We start from the raw sequence: 23,073 nt of genomic DNA on the forward strand, positions 1-23,073 counted from the left end.
GGTGCGTTCGCGTCGCGTCCGATTGGGGCCACCGATCGCTCTCAGAGGGGACACGGCAGCGCGGCCGGTCGCCACCGCGCTCTGTCGTCATCGCTCGCAGGGGAGCTGACTCGGCCTGCCGCCACGAGCGTGCTCAGACAGTGGTCCTCAGGGGGCAGCGGGGGACACTCAGACAACCACTTCAGGGTGCAGGAAGTGGGGAGGGTGCAGCCATACCACAGGGGCGCGACAATCACCTTAGCAAGGAACCTAGTGCGGACGTAATGAGACAGCCGCCTACACGTATTCGATTTTCATCAGCCACTTTCTGTCCGATTTCCGTCATGATGCCATTTCTGGCTTTATGAATCAGTTTGATTGTGGTCTGCATGGGCAACTTATGAAAAAAGCTGACGAACTGCAAAGAACACACCCGTCTTCTCTTCCCTTGTTGCTCAGGGTCATGTTTTTGCACACTACATATACCTTTTCTGATCTGACAAGGTTACACGGTGCCTCGACGGTGACCAGTGGAGGGCGGATCTGAACGGAAAATATCCTCCGCGGTAACCGTTTGAGTGGACTTGGTTCGTCCCGACTACCGACGAGACAGGAGCAGTCCGACTCCCTGCAGCGACCAGTCGGTGATCGACTTAGCGAAATGTCTCACACCACCCTCTTACTCTTCGGAGTTAAAGACTTTAGTATTATCATATACTGAAGGGACATAACTGAACAAAGAAAAAACAACAAAAAACGAAAAGATGGAAATACCTAACCTTCATGACCTTAAACGATCGGCGAAAAAGAGACAAAAAGCGCCCAAAATCTTGCTACATTCCGAAAATAGCGTCTCCTTGCAAGCCCTGTAAAATCACGGCATTTTGGAGCGTGAAGGGTTCACACTAGCAATATGAACTGGAGAGTTCGTTTACTCCCAAATTCCCGTAATTTCTCACTGCTCCCCCAGTTGGGCGCCTGGCACCGCCCCTGGTCGATACCGCGCCGACGACAGGGCACCACTCGGCCCGGCGCCCGGGACGATCTGGCCGGGTCGGCGCACCGTCAGCCGTCGGGGGCGACGCTGGCCGTCGGAGAGCAGCGGCACCGACGGCAGTGGCTCGTCGACGGCGACGGAGAGAGGAGGAGACACACCCAGAGAGGCACGGAGGAGAGCCACCCGCTGGTGCTGCAGCCATGAGGTCAGTGACAGGATCAGCTGGGATTTGGTTGAAACACGGTAGGTATGAGGCTAATGGTGGTAGTTTTAGGGCGCACCAGCAACGAAGCTATATGGATGTGAGGCTAATGTCGTCAGCATCATGCTGATGTAGGAAACTTCTAAGTGAAGATTTAGCGTTCTTTCGTGTCATGGAATGAACTTGTTCATGGTCAGGAGCGTCTTATAAACGTTTCTCTTTCGATTGCGTCAACATTTTGACTCTTTATTCATAGCCCATGCTTTCAGCAAAGTACTTAGCCTTATACCACGTTATCATCACTTTTGGCGATCATTGAGTTTTATCAGCGTGTCTTTCAGTCCTTAACCAAAGCAAACTAGCCCATGAATCCATGAGCATCCAGTCAATAACGTATCCAGCCTGCTGTTTTTTTAACTGTAAATAAAATAAAGAAATATAAATTGAAGCCACAGGTATCGGTATAGATAACATGGTGTAGTCATTTTGGTAAAAACGCAATCGGCTATGGTATTTGGAAAACATGCTTTAGAATTGGAGCTGGTGGAATAAAGACTAACTCGTGATTAGCATTTGAATTGGCATAAACAACCGATTAGCATTTTAAAGACAAGAAAATGAAGATGTTGGGGACAAAAAGAAACACTGAGCTAGAAATAAAGAGACATGCCTCTGCCAATTCATTGGTAGATTTAGAAACTTCCACCGATTGAGGTTATCGAATAGGAAACTCCAGCAAAAGACTAAAAATGTATACCTACCCATAGGATCAATGTATTTTTTTAACATTTTTGCTGGGATTTTATTGTACAGAAACAATTCAACGGCTCATCAACTTCTTCCAATAGCAACAGCTTCTTTTTTCGTCGTATTCATTTCCGACCTTCTGATTGCCATCGAAAAGGTCCTTATCTCTAACATCCGACGCTGCTCACGATGAGCGCAGTGTGCAGACCGTTTCGTTTGATACGCCTCGATGGCGGTCACTTTGTCTTTCGCCGCTCTCTGATGGACACCACATATCTCTCCGCCTCCCTGGGAGAGAGAGAGAGAGAGAGAGAGAGAGAGAGAGAGAGAGAGAGAGAGAGAGAGAGAGAGAGAGAGAGAGAGAGAGAGAGACAGATAGAGAGGAGAGAGAGAGACAGAGAGAGAGAGAGAGAGAGAGAGAGGGAGAGAGAGGGATGAGGAGGAGGAGGAGGAGGAGGAGGAGGAGGAGGAGGAGGAGGGACAGATGGAAGAGGATGCCCTACGTCGTGGGTTATTGTTTTATTACACTACACACAGTTGTAATTATTGTGACGACCGTCGTCTTAGGATGTAGGTCTGTGATTTAATTGATCCACATAATTCATATAAGAATAATATATGATTGACTATAGTTTGTGTAGTTTGTAGAGTGCACTTTTATCATGACCAGAGTTGCTGAGAATGTGAGTTGCTGAGAGAGCTGCTTATTGACCTTATAACGTACGGATATCAGCTAGAATAATAATTACGGAGCTGACTAGTTCTCACCGGATATTTGAATTTGTTATTTTCATTAGGTCGTTTATCATTTTCCCAAAGATGCGATAAGTTATCACCTAGGTGCCAGTAAGACGCGTAAGTGCTATAACAGGAACAAGTATTGAACTCTACGAATAGTAGCGCGATTCTAAGCAAAACGATCAGGAGCACCCATCCCCCTCACCTATACCGCTCAATGTCATGACATCGCATTTGGCCAACGGCCGAGAGGTGCTGAAGAGAGTAACATCGAAGCTGACGGGAATGCAATCTCCCCACGATCCCAACTCGATTACTGTTCTGAAGTTTGGAGCCAGATAGCGTCAGCAGTGTCAGCACGGTGTAACAATGTCTGAACGTTTTCAGCGAACTATCCAGCGAAAGGCTGGTTGGCGTCGGTCCAACAAGATCATTCCCATTCTGCTGGCAACACTTCGTGAAAATTGTGATAATAAAGATTCTAAACATGAATCTGAAATTAGGACACAATCCTATGATATTACCAGGTCAATGTTAGGAACGTTGTTTTCTCTATTGACCTGAAGCTTTGAGCAGGACATTGAGGTTCAGGGTACCACTGAGAGCCCGCCCGTTGAACTCGGCGACCGAGGGAAGGGATTTGCCGCCGCCCAGGGCCAGAACGGCGCTTGGTCGATGACTTTTTATTCCGATAGTAAACACTAGAATGAAGAGTAGCTCGGCAATAAGTAGACGCTTCACCAGAAAAGCAGTCAAACAACGGGCATGTTCTGACATCCTATACACAAAATTTTCATTCATCTCAAGCCTGACGCACTTTACCATATGACGCACTTTTTATGCCATATGTCCATGTTTGGTGCTAAGTCTCACATATGCCCATATGCCCATGGTGCTAAGTCCTCACATGGCCACATGACCATGGACATACGGTATAACTAGCATTGATCTCCACAAAGATAACGTTGCTGTTGTCGCATTTGGTGCAGCATAAGCATGTTTGCATGATAACTTTGGCCTTTCTTTTTGTTTGTTTGTTTGTTTTGTTGGGTTAGGCCCTTTCGGTCGACAAGACCATTGCAGAGCCGGAAGGATGATAGGAATTAGGGGGTGACAGTGGTCTGGGCAGGCACCCTAGTGAGTCGCCGGGGCTGAGCCCGTCCAGAGGACAGGCCACCCAGCCCCTAGGCACTCACTGCACCCGGCTACGGGGTGCGCTCCCTCAGGAGCAGCGGTGCCGCTCCAAGGGAGCAGCCCGCATGAGATAAAGTTGCCTGTCCAGCCCGGAGGGGGATTGCGGCTTGGAGGAGAAGGATTTCTGAATCCTGAGGATAGAAGCACGGATAGGTGTTGGCCTTTCGCCTCTATGTAGACTATAGCGGAATGATGATAGGTATTTGTAGCCTGTATGTACCATATAATACCCTAATCCTGCTAATCACTAAGAACATAATTACAACTGAGCATTTTGTTTTATCTAGAGGCTAAATTGGATGGTTCTGGCTGCCGTCTGGTGTCACCCCAGTCACTGGGCTCGGCGGTACAGCCTGCATTTAGGCGCTCACTCGTGCTGCCATCTAGTGACGAGGTGGTTAATCAAAGCTGCGGTGAATGGGCAGCACTTATTGCGGAAGGCTGTCGGCCGGTAGGTGGCGCAAAAGTCTCTCTATCCATCCCTCAGCCTCTGCCTCTGTCTCCTCGTCTCTTTCTGTCTCTGCTTAGTGTCTCAACATCTGGGCTGGGCTTTAGTGTCTATGTTTTGTTTGTCTGTTTGTCCGTCTCTCCGTCCGTCTGTCCGTCCTTCTGATCGACTCCGTCTTTCTGTTCTGTCCGTCTGTCCGTCTGTCCATCTGTCCGTCTGTCCATCTGTCCGTCCGTCCGTCCGTTTTGTTCGTCATCACTAGGAGCTATGTAACCGTGTTACCGTGGCGCGATGCCAGTAGGAGCTATTACAGAAGTGGTTGTATCGTCTGATTGAAACGTGGTGCATATCGTCAAACGTAGTCTGGTTTGTTTGTTTGTTTGTTTTGTTGGGTTAGGCCCTTTCGGTCCAATTAGACCATTTCAGAGCCGGAAGGATGATAGGATATAGGGGGAAACATTGGTCTGGGCAGGCACCCTAGTGAGTCGCCGGGGCTGAGCCCGTCCAGAGGACAGGCCACCCAGCCCCAAGGCACTCACTGCACCCGGCTCCGAGGTGCGCTCCCTCAGGAGCAGCGGTGCCGCTCCAAGGGAGCAGCCCGCATGAGATAAAGTTGCCTGTCCAGCCCGGAAGGGGGTGGCGGAGTGGAGGAGAAGGATTTCTGTTTCCTGAGGATAGAAGCACGGATAGGTGTAACGTAGTCTGGCTGAGTGCGGTGGACTCACTGAGCGGCGGTACCACTGTGTGTTCCCAGATGGCACCTGGCCTGCAGTCTGCTGCTCCTGCTGCTACTGACAACGCTCAGCTCAGCTCTCAAGTGTATCCGGTGTAAGAACTGCGCCGCCAAGTACGAGGAATCCCAGTCAGTGCGCTGTGACCCCGACAAGGACACGTGTCAGGTCAGGTCAGGGTGCGGTGTCGGGCTCATGACTGCCCCTGCAGCGTGGTACGATAGATCAGCGAATTGGGGTAACTAATGCTAGTCTCTGCTCTATGCCCATGACGCGTCTCTGCTCTATGGTTTGACGATGCGGCTAACAGTTTATGGCATGTCGCTTGATGCATCGGTGCTGCTTCCATTTTACTGAAGATTAATAACGGGAAATGTTCGGTCCCCCGTCACATTCTGCGAAATTTGTCGTTGCTCCCAGCCCGCTTGCTGAAAGACGAGCGTCATTTATTTTACTCCCGCTCATAAAATGCCGTGTAGCCTTACGAGGCCGTTTGTCTTAGTCACCATCTATTGTTTTATGTACGAATGGGGCGGAAAGCTTTACACCAATTATTTATCCTTCTTTGAATATAGCGCTTACATCCAGTTTTTTTTTTTAATCGTCAAAATAAAACTGGGCATTGACGAGTCTTGAGGGTAGTATTGGATGCTACAGGACGACAAACTGCCCCCCCCCTCCAAAAAACAATCTTTGAGCAAAGGAAACTGACCGAGGATGAAATATTTGCCTCGGGCAGTATGCATTTTTTCGTGGAGTTAATATGTGTGGCATTTATATGGCCGGCAGTGATTGCTACTGACCGGAAAACCATCATCGCTCTGAGCTCCATCGTTGCTCGCGGCGGCGGCTGGTGGTCGCCCACCAACCGAGTTCGCCAGTCTCTCGCGGACGATCAATCGCGCCGGACGTCAGGAAAGCGGGAGCCGTAGGTGCCCCTCCCCCTCCCCCCGGGCGCTGATGAGTCCGTCCTTCAATGGTGAGCGGAACGCCACCGGTCACTCTCTGCCGCGTGGCCCTCTGATGGAGCCCCTGGCCGCGACGCGGTCTGCTCGGCCCATCGCAACGCGAGTAAAGATGGCGCCCTGGTCCGGCGGCCTGCCCTGTTCATTCTTATCCTCCCGGCTCATCCTCGGCCGGCTAACGACGAGCGCTTCCGCACTGGGCCAACAGCGATTACCGCCCACTGTCTGCCGCTTTCCTAACGGCCTGAGACGTCTTTGTTGCACGTCACGCCCACCGGTTCGGGGTAGAATGGCACGGGGAAGATAATGAAAAAGTTGAGATGGGTTGGCATCGTCGTGCGGTGCTGGATTTAATCTCGTTCGCGAGCTGGTGAACAAAAACGATGCCTCATTCATCTCATTTCTCTTTCAGTGGCTACGGATAAAGAATGGCCAGATGGACAGAGACTGCGGGAAGAAAGCCGACTGCGGCAGCAGTAAGTATGGTCGGGGCGGTCGCGTGCTCTGCCTTTCTCCCTATCGGCTTTGCAATAAAAAACGAATATTAGCTTTGGAAACTCACACATCCTAAGCTCCTAAGTTTGGGGCTGGTGGAATCGAGCCAATAATAACAGTGGAAGTTTGACTATAACTCACGCCACTGCCGGCCGAAGCAATTTAACTCTGGCGGCACCAGTCCCCGAGGAGATGATCCTAATTTAAACGAGCCTATTGCAGCGTTGGCGATATAGATACGGCTAGGCTGGGGGTCACTTGGATGGACCGTTTGCTCTCGTAGGTACTTAGACCTTCAGATATGAGCTTAACGTTGAATAATTTATGATTGTCTGTACATTATAAAAAATCCCCTCCTCGGATGGCAAAAATGATGTAAAGCTGTTCAGATTCAGACCAGCGCCAACCCCTAGATGTCTGAATCAGGTAATGAGGTCAGCGCAAACCCCGTCCCGCCCCTTACTTTAGATTTTTAATATGGTAGCCTATGAGATTGGATTGGATCAAGTTGCATAGTACAATAACGTGATTGTGGAGGGCGAGGCGAGTTTTGAACGACCTGACACCATCATCAAAAGCCCAACATGATGCTGATAGCTAAGCGTCCCGAGCTCAACGAGAGTAAAATGCATATCTCTGTCCGGAAATATCAGTAGCATTTATGTCGATAACCACGCCTTTTATTTTCAGGCACGTTACTGCACTACCAGATGGTCGACTGCTGCGATGGCAACAACTGTAACGGAGCCAGCTCCGGCGGCAGTTCGCTGTGGCTGCTGGCAGCTCCCTCCTTGCTTCTGGTTCCGGCACTGCGGCGGCTCTGAGATGTGTCCCTTCCTCAGCCGGGCTGGTTCTGAAAGGCACCCTTCCAATCTGCTTGTCGCCGCATTTCACCAGCTGAGAGGTGTCACTTCGTTAGCCGGGCCGGTTCTGAAAGACCGGCGCGTTCAGATCGTTGCTGTATCTCTGAGAGGTGCTCCTCCCTACCCCGCCGTGCGCCTGAGAAGTAGCTGTCGTGCGGCGGCCGTTCCTGAGCCACTGCGGCGGCTCTGAGAGCTATCTCCTCTTCCTGAACCGCTGCGCTGGCCGTTAGGCGCCCTCCTGGGTAATGGCTTCCGCGTCACGCCGGCCCTGAAAGTCTTCTCTCTGTGCTGAGTAAGCTCTAAGAAGCTTCTCTCTGTGCTGAGTCAGCTCTAAGAAGCTTCTCTCTGTGCTGCGTCAGCTCTAAAGAGATTCTCTCTGCCCCGCACCAGCTCTGAAGGCCGCTGCACTGGCTGTCAGCAGCTGCTGCTGCCAGCCACGGCAGCCCAACAGAAAATCTGGTGGCCCGGCCAAATTCGCATGGCGCAGGTGCTCTGTCTTCGGCGACAGCTGCATAAGGAGGAAACAGGCGCCAAATTGTAGACGGCAAGCGTAAAAGTATCGGGTTTGCCATTTTGCCAAAGGGGATGGGTGTTATCGTTGTGTGTTAGAGGGAAATGTGATATTTTAGACTACTGAAACAATAGGTGAATAGTGGTTTTAGCGATAATGAAGCAGCTACATTTGTAGCTAGATCCTTATAAGTAAGGACAATTTGTTGAAGGGGTATGGTATGAGCACTTGCTGCGACGCTGTGGGACGTTCTCGTAGGTTACATTACAATGTACTGTCCCCAGGGGCCATTTTCTTTGGGTTTGGACGTCACATGGCATTTCGTAATTGGTTGTAAGGTAAATGTTGTCAATTTTCAATACTTTGTAAAGAAATGTATCATGTCCAGCATTTATTTGGAGCTCTTTACTTCTATTTTTAGCGTTGCGCAATACGCTTTTGCATGTCTGTATGCATTATTTTCCGAATAATGTAACTCATATGTCGACAATAAATGTAATGAATTGTTTTATGTACATCTACGTCACTACTGAAATCGATATCTACATGACTAAAGCTGGATGTATAACCGATCCCATCGCCGTCGAATGACGGTCTAGCGTAAAGGTTAGGAACCCATTCATACATACATATATCGATGCTATGTGTGCTGCGATTTGTTTTCTTCAAAGTAATTGATTCGTTATTCAGAACATAGAGCGCAAAAGACAACAAGTGACCGGTCAATAATTCTAAGTCATCTATAAATTTGAATATCCTTGATGCAGACTCATAACCAAATATTCATGTCATGCATGTATCGACAAAGCACACAGGAATCATTTAGGCCAGAGGTGTGATACTTTAGATATTAGTTGTGCTTTTGTGTTATCTTTCAATAGCTGTATACAAAAGCCTCATGCCTTATCACAAAGTAAAGATCCTCTTTGTAAGCAGCACATCCTTCTCGCTGTGACATTGTTGGATAATAATGCTGCCCACAGCAGATCTGACGAGCGCAAACACAGCACACTTGTCACATCATTCCGAGTAGAATGCATCTGAGTCGCTCGTCTTTCCGCGTCGGTGCTCCGCTGAGGCAGCGAGACACGAGTGGGCGAGGCAGAGAGCGCCGGACTACATCAAATAACAGCAATGTGGCACCGGACTACATCAAATCATAGCAATGTGGCGCCGGCCTACATCAAATCATAGCAATGTGGCGCCGGTCTACATCAAATCATAGCAATGTGGCGCCGACCCATATCACAGCACCGCAGGGGCGCGGCGGCCGGCATATCACAGCATACCACATCATATCACATCACATCACCACTCAACTCAACACAACACATCACAGCACAGAGCGAGTGGAAAGACGTCAAATCACAATCACATCAAGGATTGCGGCATGGAAGCATTACATCAAGGCGCGACTTTGTTGGCTCATATCACCTTACATGATCTGCCAAATAATGATATGACATGACGTCACATCACATAATTACTGTAGTAGAAGGCATATTACATAGCATCGCGGAGGACTGGGAAATCACATCACAGTAGAGTCGGGAGTCGACCTCCAGACGTCAACCTCCCCACTCGATTCGCTCCATTGGCTGCCGAACGGGAGGACGGAACCATTTCAGGGCGGCAGTGGCGCAGCCATTGACCTTTCTTTACGGGCGCTAAGTCTGTCAGGCGCCGCTGGCATTCGCTGCTTTATTCCGGCCTCCATGGCAGACTGTTTGACTCATGTCAGAAGCGCTTTGAAACGATGAGCTACTCGTCGTCGGAGGCCGTTGCAATATCCACTGAATGACCTCTCAGGCCAGAGCCCTGCTCCATCAGAATGATGAGGTCATGATGGTCCCGTTGACAGAGCTCTCATCACATCAGTGTGGCAGCTTCACTAATACAACCCCCACAGAGACGTTCCATCAGACAAAACGTAAACGGAGATGATGGCACTGTAGTCAATGGCGATACAATGATGACTCGTTGACAAAAGATAATCTGGCTTGCCAGAGACGGGTGACACCGTGGTAATTATATTAACGCCAGAGAAATGCGATGTGCTGTGATATGTCACAAAGCAGACAAAATGTCATCACGGCTAACAAAAACGATAATTGTATGGCTTCTCTAGGAAAGCTGCGATAATGTCTGTCATCGAAGACCGTTGTAGTCAAGCTCACAGGGGGAGCTATGCTGCTATCACATAATGCGTTCGGTCCAGTACTTACGGTAACGATCGATCGATCTGGCGCGAATAAACCAGCCGAGTGTGTCTGGCACTGACACAGAGAGGTCTGGTATGCTCGATACAACTGATCCAAGAGTGGATCTGACACGGGGAAAAGTCGAGAGTGTTTGGCATACAGAGGACGTCAAGGGTTTATGCCTGGCACAGGGGAGGTTACAGGGTCACGAGTGGAGCCCGCACTCATGGGAAGTCAGGCGTAGATGGTGAGGTGCCGTTATCCCCTGTGCCAGCCTTTTCATTTATCAGCCCGGTGATCCAGCTCGGTATCACGGGCGCGTCTGTAGTACGTTCCTGCCCAGCACACGGCTGTCCCGGCCGATAGCGCGGTCCGGGCCAGTCGCTCCACACGCCGGATCGCCTCCTGCCGGCTGATTACCCCGCAGAGCTCTGCTCCGCTCCTCTGCCGGTGGCACTCTTCCTTTCTGCATCGACCGCCGTTCCGCCGGACGGTTCGCGCCCATCGGATACACAGCATATCAACACGATACAGTCCAGTGGACCAGCGACTCGTTCTGTTGACGATTCCAGTCCATCTTCCTTTTCCGAGAAATGGGCTTCCTGAGAAAGATTGCGAAGTAATGGCGAGGAGAATGCCTTGACGATTTTTTTTATTTCACGAGAACTTCGAGTGATGCCCATAGAGTCAGCGTTTATAAAAGCGGCGGATCTCGAGTGGTCTAAAATTATTTCTAGCGATGGATGTACAATTTCAGATTTCGCCATACTTGCGTCCGAGCTAGAAATAACTAAACCGATTCAGCTGAACTTTTGCTGACCAGCACACACTCAGCTTACGCTCAACTCATTCATTCATAAATCATAAAGCTCGCTCAGCTGTCCAACCCAGCTCGCTCAGCCTACCAGAGTCGATCGGTCCTCTCACGCCCTACCCTTCATCTTTTCATTTCAGGCCCATAGCAAGAATATGCTTACTTGGGTTCAACTGATGATAGCTGAACCGGAAATGTCTTCTTTTCTCATAAATAGTTATACTTATGCAATATGCATGCATACTTATGATGTAATTCAAAATAGCAGGCACATTATTATCTTTTTTACATCCTTGATAGCTCGAGTGTTGCTATAACATCAGAACACTTTGAGGTGCAGTTAGCCCCCAGGACCCTGTGCGCACCGCTCTCATCATCAAATAATTAATAGCTTCTAATAATACCAACGGGTCAGAAGGTATGTGGTGAATACGGGGCTACAAACTTTCTAGATTGAAAACTGATAACCGGTTGGCTGCATTTGCTCCAAACTACAAGTGTCTAATTCCACTGCCTAAGCGCTTAGGAATGCCTGGAATAGGAGGGAAAATGATAATTCCATACGTGCATAATACGTTCTTGAAAATTAGGAAATCCGTGCTGTGCCTGACCGAAACGGAAGGCAAGCACTGCACTGCAGTGAGCTTATTTGAATTTTGGATTCAGCTGGGCTTATAGCCAGCGAGTTGTGCCAACGGAGCATTTCAGCAATAATGAGATAATAATTTGTCGCGTTAATTTAACTGTTCACGCTGTTAAATTGTAAGTTAATGGATTGAAAAGACAATACAGCAAGCTTCCTTTGCTTAGATTTTGCTAAACAAAATACATCCGTTTTGCTTTTACTAAATAAAAAGCACATGGTAGTGAATGAGCTTAAAGGGACTATCCCACCTTCTAAAATGTTGTTAAAACCAGTTAAATTGTGCCCGACTTTATAGATTGGATGACCAGGAACACGGTTCTGGCATTTATTTTTCATTAAACATCTTAGGCTTCCCATATTCCAAACACAAACTTTCAAATATGTGACGTCACAGCCCAAAATTACCTCCTTCCCCAGGTCACATTACTGTCATAAAGCTGATTCTTTTTACTCTGTAGGCACCACAACAAAGTTCAGACCAAGTTTTAAGCGATTTTTCAACGAACAAACCCATTTAAATCAGAATGACTAAACGAGGTGACGTCACACTAACGGTCGCTCCATGTTGAAGATAGCAAGATTACTTTACTACTCGAAGATAGGGCCTTGTACAAGGCCCATTTTCAAATGAAGGGAACGAATTTCTTCAACACCAAGAGGCCGCGGGGGTTGCAACCTAGATAGATATAGGTTTCTGAACCTCGCCACAAACTTGGCTATCTCAACTCAAACCCCATGTTAAAGGTGGGATAGTCCCTTTAATCTGACGTACACGCTACAAAGACTTCGTACTACTGAGCGCATTGTGGGCATAAGACCAATCCAAGTATGTCATGGACGCATAGTAAATCCCTGCATAGAACTTGTTATCCTGTTCAAGGGCTTTACATATTAGCTGCCTTAGCAGAGAAGGTTTGTCAGCAATAGCCTAAACACCTGGCCAAGGCGGAATACTGATTGATTGATTTATTGTTTTTCTTTTTACAGAAGTAATTAGCTGTCCAGATTGTCCGAACCTACACGATGAGATCATGCACGCTATCAACAATATAAACAGCTGCAGTGTCCGAGGAAGGGCATGGGGAGCGGGAGACTCCTCGAGGACAGTGTAACTGATTCATGCGAGTATGTCATACTCGTATGAGCCACTGCGCCAACCAGCCTCAAAGTCCAATTGGAGATCAGATTGTTTGCGACTTTTCTTGAACGTTCAGGTGCTCTTCAGTTTTGGGGAAAATGGTTACACTATTCATTGCTCAGCATATTAAAAAATACATGATCCTGAAACGATCAACAACTTTTATCAAGTTATTAAATAGTTAAACCATTGCACTAGTCAACTCCTGGTATCGACCGCGTCGACTAGAAATTCCCTTATTGGGTTGATTGGCCTTCTCGAAAAATCTCCAATCCATTTCTACGTCCGTGCATCTGTAATGCCAATGTTTGCGCACCACTTGAGTGGCAGCACTGCTCCTTATGGGCTGAGGCGTAACACCTTCTATGGTGAATCCAGTTCTACAAGGTCTCAGTAGGGGCCACGTTCCGTGGTCCGACTGAAAGGAGCTTATTCAGCCTGGCTGGCCCCGTTACCAGCTTCCCGGTCCCGATTGTCGGAGGAGAAGTGAAGTGGTGTATCGTCATGTGGGCGAGACACCACCCACTCGGCCGGTACTTCGGTGGTAAGTCTTTGGTAAAGTGTGCTACTTGAAGAAAAAACTACGACAGCGGTGATATGACATAAATCAGCAACAAAGTCAGATCTGCTCGTGACCAACGGAGACGTTTAAATATCTAGCGAAATATCTGGATATACAGGAATTCTTGAGTAACTTTGTCTCTCTCATAAGAAGCACTAACTCTGGCCGAACTGCAATCGCAACAGCAGAAGGCTCAGTTTTGTCTGTGAATATGCTTACAAAACTGACATAGAGCTTATGGAGGCGCCCCTGGAAGGTATGCTGCACCGCCTGGCTTACTGCCCGAGCGCCTGAAAGGTATGCTGTGCCGCCTGGTTCACTACCAGCTGCGATATGGTCAGCAATGACCGTGACATGGCGTGGCAGCCGCATTCGGCCAAACTGAACGCAATTGGGCTCGGTTGAGCATGTGTGTGTGTGTGTGATTGAAGGCTCAGGCTGCGAGGAGCGAAGCGGAAACGCTAAGAGAAGCATGTGTGAAAACTGTAAACGACACGACGGCGCTTACCTGCACTTCAATACCCATGTATTTTTCTTTTATATGAACGAATGTAATGGAAAGATCTGTGATAATTCGGTCATAAGTCATGGGACTGTAGCTGAGCCTCAGGATGTAGAAAGCAAGGTGTGAGAATCGCTCAACCACATATTACACAGATCAACCCAAACACGCAGATACAAGTGCAAAACATGAACATCTGCAGGACAGAGCAGGGAATTTCCAGCGCGGCAGCGTTTGACTGATAAGTGGCCAGGGACGGAGAACGACCTTGGGAGCTGCTCTGAGTGCACCATGGCTCTGGAGGAGCCCACACCAGTCACAGGTATCTGCCACTTGTGTGACAGGTGTTGACATGCTCAACGGACAACTCTCAGCTCGCTGCTGACACTGTCGTGCCCAAGATTCCTATACTAGGGGAAGTTGGGGGAACGCCGAATACTTTTTTTCTGACGCCCGTAGCACGCAAGGTAGACAACATAAGCTATTCTTGTTGGCGTCATTCGAGAGGCCAGTCTTTTGCCTTTCAAACATACCAGGCGCATTTGATGAATTCGCATACTGTTAAGCGCACAAACTAAAAATATCAAAGAAGTGACTTTTTCGGCGTTGCCCCGGACTGCGGGGAAAGCCGAAAATGGGAGAAATGATCTACGGGGAATGCCGACATTGATGTTTTGCCACTTTATCTCAAACTTTATCCAGAATTTATCAAAGCTGACACGCGTTTTAAGAGCTTGAGGACGCTTGGTGCACACTGGAAGTTATAATTGTGTGATATAATAAGAAAATGCCAGGTAAATAATTCCTTATAGGTAACAGGCCGTTGGGTCGGTTGAAAGTGTAATTTGTGTGACTAAAAATTCGCGTTGCTATTCTACAGCAGTAAAGTCTACGTAGCGTGCCTTAACCCGCGCCGGGCCGGTGCTCTGAGATTCCGCGCCGGGCCGGGGGGGGGGGTGTCTGAACACCCCCCCTTCTAACTCGGCTCCTGGGCCACGTAGCGACACGCGGTAAGCGGCAATCGAAAGAGCGTCAAAAATAAGGACGAAAACACTTCGGTCATTTTTTGGGTCAGGTCAAAGGTCAGGTCACCAGAGGTCACCAAAGGTCAAATGTCCACTATTTCAACATTTTGGAAACTGCCAACGGCTATCTCGGGAACCGATAGAGCTACAGCGCCGCGGAAAAGCGCATTCGATAGCCCTTTTACAGACCTTTCTGAGTATTGTTCTCAGATTTGACCTCAGGTCAACGGTTTAGCCTCCAGGGGGCAAAAACTCCAAAAATAGCCGTTTTTACGAAAAACGTTTTTTCGGCAATAACTTTTGACTCAAAAGAGTCATGACATTACTTTTGCCAGCATCGTGTTCCTCTCGTCGAGACGCGTCGAATGAACTATAATTTGACCTTGAAAGGTCAACTTGAAAATTTGACCTCAGGTCAAGGTCATGACCTGACCGGAAAAGGTCATGTTGCATATCAGTCGATCCGCAACGTCGAGCCGAACACATCTAAGGCGTTTTCAGCGCTCTAGCACGTCTCTATCAGAAGTTATTAGCGAAAAACTGTTAGATTCTGTTCGTGACCTGAGATGACCTCGGGGACATAACGAGGGGTCACAGTTGCCATTTTCCGGTTCAGTGTGTCCATTTTACCTACATCTCGATGTTTGAGAGTGTCTAGAATAACGTTCGTGCAAAACAGACGCTTTTCAATTTTCTCCCATTGACTTATAATGGAGAGGTCGCAAAATTGACCTGACCTTAGGTCACCGATATCAAAATTCCGAGATATACATTTTATAGATATTGTTGCTCTAATCAATCGCTGAAAGTTTCAAGGCAATCAATCAATCGGTGTAGCTATGACGAGCATTCTTATTTTTTCTGAGGTGAGGTCACTTGGCGTGACCTGGTGACCTGACCTAAGGTGACCTGGGTCTGAAATTTTCACAACATGTGCGGAAAAGATGCACGAACAGGTGTGCCAAAAACGGCGGCGCTCCGCGCCGCCGTTTTTGAGATATCTGCGAAAAACCGCAGGGGGGGGTGTTCAAACACCCCCCCCCGGCCCGGCGCGGGTTAACGTGCGTAATTGCACGTTTTCGGCATTACCCCAGCCAGCCATGCTTTCATTTGCAGGCCCATAACTTTTCAACGTGCCGTATGAATTTCAAATAGGCAGCACACTTATGCAAAGACATGCTGCAGATTACTTGACCGAATTGGCCAGACAAACGGTAGCATAATGAGTAAGAAATGCAGCTTCAAAGGCGCATGTAGTACAAGGAACGCGTACCTTGAAAACGCTCTTGGCGCCCTCACAGCCGAAGTATTCCGAATGACGACTCGTAACAAACATGCGATAATTGGAGTCACTTAAGCTTCAGAGCATCACTGACAGGTGGCATCCATGTCTTACGGTTTTCGAAATATCTCGAATTTCGGCTTTGCCCCAACTCCGGCATTGCCCCAACTTCCCCTACTCGTCGTGCCTGGGGAGCAAGCCGTTGCTATGATGAGGCAGAAGCGGGCGCCACGCCGCCGCGTTGGTGTTCTTGCAATACCAAATATCCAGATAGCTGTTGAATTACTGCTGACAACAACCATCCGGCAAACACTGCAACATTGTCATGACATGTCATTATTTGTTGAAAAAAAAAAATAGGAGCAACAAAAGGGAATGCTGGTGATTCGTAACACAAAAGCTTCAAGCTCAATCCGTGGGATGTATTGGATCGTGTATTTTATTGCAATCGTCATAAGATATATTAGGTATCTGTGTTGTCTTTATTTTTGTGGTGCTTTCCAAGTTAATCTTTAATCTTTTATTTATTAAACTAGGTTTAACCCGCGCCCGGCTGGGGGTCCTGGATTTCCACGCCCTGCTGGGGGGGGGGGGTGTTTCAACACCCCCCTCGTAACTCAGCTCCTGGGCCACGTAGCGATACGCGGAAGGCGGCGTTCGAAAGAGCGTCAAAAATAATGACGAAATCACTACGGTCAATTTTTTTTGGTCAGGTCAAAGGTCAGGTCACCAGAGGTCATTGAAGGCAAAATTTCGCCGATTTCCAGGTCGAATGTCGAAAATTTCAAAGAAGCCAACGCATAACTCGGGAACCAATAGAGCTACAGCGCCGCGGAAAAGCGCATTCGATAGCCCTATTAACGACCTTTCTGGGTAATTCTCTCAGATTTGACCTAACGTCAACGGTTTTGCCTGCAGGGGCAAAAACTGCAAAAATAACCGATTTTTTTGGAAACAGTTTTTCTGCAATAACTTTTGACCCAAGCCTTGTACGAGCTTACTTTCACCGGCATCGTGTTTCCCTCGTCAAGACGCATCGAGTGAACTATAACTTGACCTTGAAAGGTCAACTTGAAAATTTGACCTCAGGTCAAGGTCATGACCTGACCGGAAAGGGTTATGTTGCATATCAGTCGATCCGTATCGTCGAGCTGAACACATATAAGGTGTTTTCATCGCTCTAGCATGCTTCTATCAAAAGTTATTTGCGAAAAACTGTTAGATACCATTCATGACGTAAGATGACCTCAGGGCATAAACAAGGGTCACGGACACCATTTTCATGTTCAGTTTGTCTAAACCACTTGTAATTCAGTGTTTGGGAGTGTTTATAATGTCTTTCGTCCAAAAGAGGCACATTTCAATTTTCTCCCATTGACTTGTAATGGGGAGGTCGCAAAATTGACCTGACCTTAGGTCATCGATATCAAAATTCTGAGATATACATTTTGTACATGCTATTGCTCTTAGCAATCGCCGAAAGTTTCAAAGCGATCGGTCACTCGGTGTAGCTATGACAGACATTGAAACTTTTTATGAGGTGAGGTCACTTCAAGTGACCTGGTGACCTGACCTTGAATGAACTTGGCCTGAAATTTTTACAACAGGTGTAGAATTGATGTATAATAAGGTGTACCAAAAACGGCGGCGCTCCGCGCCGCCGCTTTGGAGATATTCGCGAAAAACCACAAGGGGGGTGTTCAAACACCCCCCCCCCAGCAGGGCGCGGGTTAACAAATCGCTTTACAATTTCTAATCAAAGCATTATAGCATAACCTTCCTTTCAATAAATATTGTGTAAATACATGTTTTGAAAACATCCTATTAATTCTGCCTCGACAGAATTTGTGCTACATAAAAAGAAAAATGTTTCAACAGAAATTTGTCGCAAAAATCTTTGACATTAATTGAAGGAAAGCAAGGCTTGCCAGTATGTGTTAACTTTACATTCATCTAAGAGGACAAATATGCAGGTTACATCCGCACACAGCTACACGAGAAGACTGAAAGCACTTTATATGTTGCAAGCGTCTTTCTTCATTTCAAAAGCAAAATCAGGAAACAACTGTCAATTATTGCGAGACGTATAACGTTGTATGTCTTGTTGTATAGTTCGGCTCGGCTTACAAGGCTCGTCTGTGTTCGCTGTACTGAAGAGATCCTATACTTTCTAAGCCTAGCTCAGCCGGGCTCAGTGGGAGCACATTACTTTCAAAACGTGACAGTTATTACCCTTCTCTCAAACTGAATAGCCTTGAGCGCAGCAAATAGCAGACAATCCCAGAGAACGCTTCTGCATCACAGTCAAGCTGGGCAGTAAATATCACCCATAGTTACAGTCATTCCCGAGATGGATACGTTTTCGGAAAAGATGGTATGACCACTCTCCCAATGCTAATATTGACCAGCGTATTTCCTTATTTCTTCATCGCCTTACGCACCCTAGTCAAACATCCATCAGAAGAATGGCATTTGCAGATCACTTAGCTGATGCAGAGCCGGGAACATGATTCGGCTTGGCTTCCCCGCCGCTCGCCACGATATGTTACGTCCTTGGCCGTCTATATTCGCCGATCGCGAGGCGTCCACTGTCGGAAAAGCCAGAGCCAGTCTCATAATGCGTCCTTCTTCTTATGCACCGCATTTTGTAACGTCTGTGATGATTCAATGGCATTGGCAAATGTGTGTCTTCTCTTAGTGGACTTGTTCCTTGAAACGTTAATGCCCGATTGACGGAAATGTGTCATAATTATGCTGCTTAGCTGGTAAGTGTCGCTCAACTCCGGCCAGTACTGCTGAATCTTCACGCATTTAGGCCATTTGATATTGGGTCCTGGTATCTGGTGCCGGTGTAATTGACCAGAAGCTAGAAAAAAGGAAGCTCCACACCATCCCGTGACGTCAATAATGCGTAGTGACAAAAACGCTGAGAGAAAAAGCCCGCCTCCATTTGTGCCCAGCTGAGAGGATTTTCGGGCGGATCCTCCAGTAAGGAAGAGGTGCCGGACTGAAGGCAGCTTAGTTCAAGGTCGGATTTAGTTCAACGGTGCCGCTACAGGGCCGGTTCTGCCGGACACCCAATTTTTTCGTTTCTAAATGCTGCCTACTGTCCGGAATTGCTCGACTGGCGGTGTGTTAACAATGAAAAATATACACGTAAGCTATGCAAGTCGTGGGCTTAATTCTCAATAAATATGTTGCAATGGGTTGGCCTAAATTGAACTGTTAGCTTATAATGCATTGGTCTGAAAGTGATTATCCTAGATCAAAATGAAGCCTTTTATACGTGAAAAGGAACATCAATGGGGAAATAGTTAGTTATTGGAATCATGGCATCGTCAAAGCATTAATTTTAGATATCATCGAAATGAAAAGCGAGGAAAAGTTGAATCGTTATCGTATAATTTTGCTCAATCAGCAAAATCAGAAACTCTGAAATGCTTGAATGTTATCTTGGCAACTTTGAATGTATTTCTTATATTGTTTTGTCATAGTATTTTCCAAATTTTCGGACATCAAAATGCCAATAGATTTACTTTGATATGTCTAAAAGAATCGGTCAGCTCTGTCACCCCTGCTATTTGAGTACTGATGATCAATTAATTTGGCGTCGCTAGATAAATACCCCACAGATCAAACTATACACCATGCCTTCCTGTTTCTTAATCTACGAATTTCTTTTTAACCCTCGCATGTGTGCGGCGTTTGCCAGCTTCTAATGTGTAGGGGGGGGGGGGGGGTCGGTTGGACCCCCCCTTGCCGTTTGGCCCCTGATCGAGCTAGAGCTTCGCGGAAAAAACGAGCGTGTTGCCCGTGACGAGAGGAAGCCGATGATATCAAATTTTAAGGTCCTAGTTCATTGGTTGACCTTCCAGGTCAGGTCAATGACCAAAAGTCGGGAAAATCGGGACCTATTAGAAAGTCGTAAAGTGTGGCGGCTAAGGGGTTTTTCGGGGTGCTGATCACGAATATCGTGTTAGTTTTGATCACAGATGTCTTTAAGCATTTAGACCAGGTCGGGTCAGGTCAGGTCAGGTCAACCAGTAGGGGTTGTGACGGGTATTCGTAGTACGTGTCAACCGCCTCTGACAGCTTCGTAACATGTTACGAAGGCACCAAAACTACTTCGTAAATGTTCAAATGGTTGCTAAATTCGAATTCAGCTCCAAAAACTAGCCTAGAAACATGTAAAACTCGAAAAAGTGAACCGAGGTCACCCGAGGTCACCAAAAGTCAATGACCTGACCTGACCTTCAGATGACCTTGACACCCATTCTAATGCATGGGAGCAACATCAAATCACATGTTTGAACGTTTGAAACCACGAAAAGCTTGCAAACGCGCGGCTAATGCGAGCCGACATACGCGGAATCGCGATTCCGGCCAAACATGGTCTCGGAAAAGAGGTCACAGGTCAAAGGTCATTTGGGTCAGGGTCATGAAATTTTTAGGGTAGGTGTACCTAAAATTGATCAATGAGAGGGTACTGAAAGTTTCGTCGCGATCGGCCGCTTTTTACGCGAGTTATTCGCGAAAAACCATGGGGGGGGGGGTCCATCCGACCCCCCCCCCCCCTACACATGCGAGGGTTAACTCTCACGGGAACTGAGATCCCAGCTGGATCTGCTGCAGTCAGCGTGCTTCTTATTTCTTTCCAAGTGCTTCAGGACATATTGTAATGAGTGAGTCCAGGAGGCTAGCAAAGCAAGTATTTCCCAATGGGATTTTAGCAAATGCGGCTGCTTTCGACATGTTTTATTTACATCAAACAAATAAATACCTGATTTACGGGGCCGTGGTGCAGACACATTTCTTACATACCATTCGCACAACATTCTCTGCAGGAAGCCAGCTTCAATAGAAAATCAGAATAAATGTCGTCCTAAGGGACCAATAGCATATAACCACAGCAAGTCACCATAGAGAAAGAGTTTTATAGCCAATAATCACATACTTAGCAGCCGGCGCAATCCGTTTCACAACTGAGCGGCGAGTTTTTCCTATTCTTACAAGAACTAGACCGCCACCTTGCGACCTGTCCGGTTTTCTTGCTGTGCAGGCGATTGCACAGCGGACAGGTTGTGTAATGACCCGGTCGGGGCGGGGTCGGCCGAGCTACCTGCTGACAGATGATTGGCACATGACACAAACTAAGCCAAGAATTGCGCTACTCCTGGCTGTCATGGCAGCCTCCGTGTGCCTGGAGCAAAATGAAAAAAAACGGCAACCACCGAGGCCGCCGACCGCTGGGCAGTGAGAGAGACATGCACTGGTCTAACAGATACCCAACTGAACGAAGAGAGCGGCATCAAAGATGAGCGCAGCTAAACGCATCAGCTACGTTAGAATTAACAGCGCTTCTGTGTGCTTTTATATGTTTTTCATCTTTAGGTACAATGTTAAGGTAATGAGAAAATACTTCTAAAATTCTTGGATAATTTAACGGCTCAGAGTCACCTATCGAGAACAAACACACCTTCAGGACAGCAACTCAAAAATCGTATAACCTTATTTATTTTACTCTTCCGGGCACAAATTCGGGCAGCTTCAGTCCGGGTCCTTTGATGGCGACGATGCGCCCGCCGGCACTGGGCACTCTGCGCAGCGGACCGACCACAGGACCAGGTACGGACACCGGCACGGTCACGGCCGGCGGCGGCGGCGGCGGCGGCGGCGGTACGGCGGCACAGCCAGGCACCAGTTCGGCGTCCACACAGGTCAGCGAGCTCTCGTCCACGGCCTTGCCATACGGACACTTGGTGATGCGCGGGTAGTAGTTGACACACGTCACCAGGCGGTCGCAGCGGCCGGTGGCGAAGCGCGGGAAGGCGCCGAAGCGAAGCGACGCCGAGCCGGCTGGGATCTGATCGGGACAGGAGTAGCCGGAGAGCGTCTCAGCATCGCCGACGGAACACTGCGGCACCAGGTCGGGCCAGTTGCAGGCGTGCGTGCGTTCGTCGTAGGCCAGACCCTCGGGGCACAGTTCCGGCTGAGGCACGCCGTAGGCACACTTGACGAAGTAGTCCACGCACCCGTCTCCGGACGGGAAGATTCCGAACGCGAACGGACAGGGTCCGGGGACGGGCGCCGGCTCCTGGAAGGCCCGGGTGTCGCAGTGGACCCGCCAGTGGTAGTCGCAGCCCTCGTGGACGGCGCCGGTCCCCGAGAAGAGCAGTCCGTTGGCGCACACCTCCTGGGTGAGCGTGCCGTTGGCGCAGCGGAAGTAGCGCTCGCACGAGCCGGGGTCCGGGTACGTCTGCAGGCCCTCGGGGTACTCGCAGACCAGCGGCGGGCCCTGGCCGGCGGCGTGCGCCACCGCCAGCACCAGCAGCAACAGGGGACGGGACATGTCGGCAGCGGCGATCGGTGCGGACTGGCCCGACTGACAGCGGCCCGGAGCGGGCCGCTGGCCGCCGTCGAAGGCCGCCCGGCCGCTGACCGCGACCTCGTCAGTGGTACAGAGCAACGACTGACTGCTTTCACAGGTCGGCACGGGCGGGGTGCGACCGCGCCCCGTCTCCGAACCCACCTCAGCTGACCGATACCTACTGGTTTCCCAGAGCCAAGGCTGGTCGGTGAACAAGAGTTTTTGGTACCTAACGACAACCCAAAATAGAAAAGATGCATGAAGGCCACCGTTTTTTTAGATACCGTAAACGGGGGTGACTTTGCCATATTTTCAACTTTAGACGCTTGTATTCTTTAAACTTGTTAACTTATTGGGATGACTATGTTCAAAACACGGATGAAGATTAGCTCTTTCTGTTTTGCTATTATCGTATTTATATCTTGCCTAAAAATATAAATTTTTAAGGGAAATGAGTCGTGGCAAAGTTAAACTGAAAAAGGGGTGACTTTGCCACTATGCCAAATAATGTTTTTAACGCTATCAAATACTTTTCAAGCATTTCTGTTCCATTGTATGGGGAAGAGCAGCCATCCTTTATTGTTTAATAGGAAAAAATAAAGCAATTTGAGGTTCTTTGCTCTTAAATGATGTATTAAAAAGGACAGATACCTTATTTTTCATAAT

At 48.3% G+C, this 23,073-nt stretch overlaps 2 protein-coding genes across 2 annotated transcripts; one reads left to right on the top strand and one right to left on the bottom strand.

The window, feature by feature from the left end:
• The first annotated feature begins 1,006 nt into the window (after nucleotides 1-1,006).
• On the top strand, nucleotides 1,007-8,378 carry LOC122366010 (lymphocyte antigen 6H-like). The gene is made up of 4 exons (XM_043337741.1): nucleotides 1,007-1,181; nucleotides 5,060-5,204; nucleotides 6,414-6,477; nucleotides 7,187-8,378. Exons 1-4 carry the CDS (start codon nucleotides 1,177-1,179, stop codon nucleotides 7,318-7,320), a joined length of 348 nt encoding a protein of 115 aa, XP_043193676.1. The 5' UTR covers nucleotides 1,007-1,176; the 3' UTR covers nucleotides 7,321-8,378.
• A 13,160-nt stretch (nucleotides 8,379-21,538) lies between these two features.
• On the bottom strand, nucleotides 21,539-22,446 carry LOC122366009 (protein obstructor-E-like). The gene has a single exon (XM_043337740.1). It carries the CDS (start codon nucleotides 22,387-22,389, stop codon nucleotides 21,553-21,555), a length of 837 nt encoding a protein of 278 aa, XP_043193675.1. The 5' UTR covers nucleotides 22,390-22,446; the 3' UTR covers nucleotides 21,539-21,552.
• Between the last annotated feature and the right edge of the window lie 627 nt (nucleotides 22,447-23,073).

Source organism: Amphibalanus amphitrite, unplaced genomic scaffold (assembly GCF_019059575.1).
Source record: "Amphibalanus amphitrite isolate SeventyFive unplaced genomic scaffold, NRLGWU_Aamphi_draft 000777F_arrow, whole genome shotgun sequence".
NCBI classification, from domain to species: Eukaryota; Metazoa; Arthropoda; class Thecostraca; order Balanomorpha; family Balanidae; genus Amphibalanus; species Amphibalanus amphitrite.

Excerpts from the sequence above, each read along its gene's own strand:
- LOC122366010 (XM_043337741.1), top strand. Across the intron at positions 5,205-6,413 it reads CCGACAAGGACACGTGTCAG|TGGCTACGGATAAAGAATGG; the intron begins GTCAGGTCAGGG and ends TTTCTCTTTCAG. Across the intron at positions 6,478-7,186 it reads GAAAGCCGACTGCGGCAGCA|GCACGTTACTGCACTACCAG; the intron begins GTAAGTATGGTC and ends TTTTATTTTCAG.
- LOC122366009 (XM_043337740.1), bottom strand. The coding sequence starts at position 22,389 with ATGTCCCGTCCCCTGTTGCTGCTGGTGCTGGCGGTGGCGCACGCCGCC.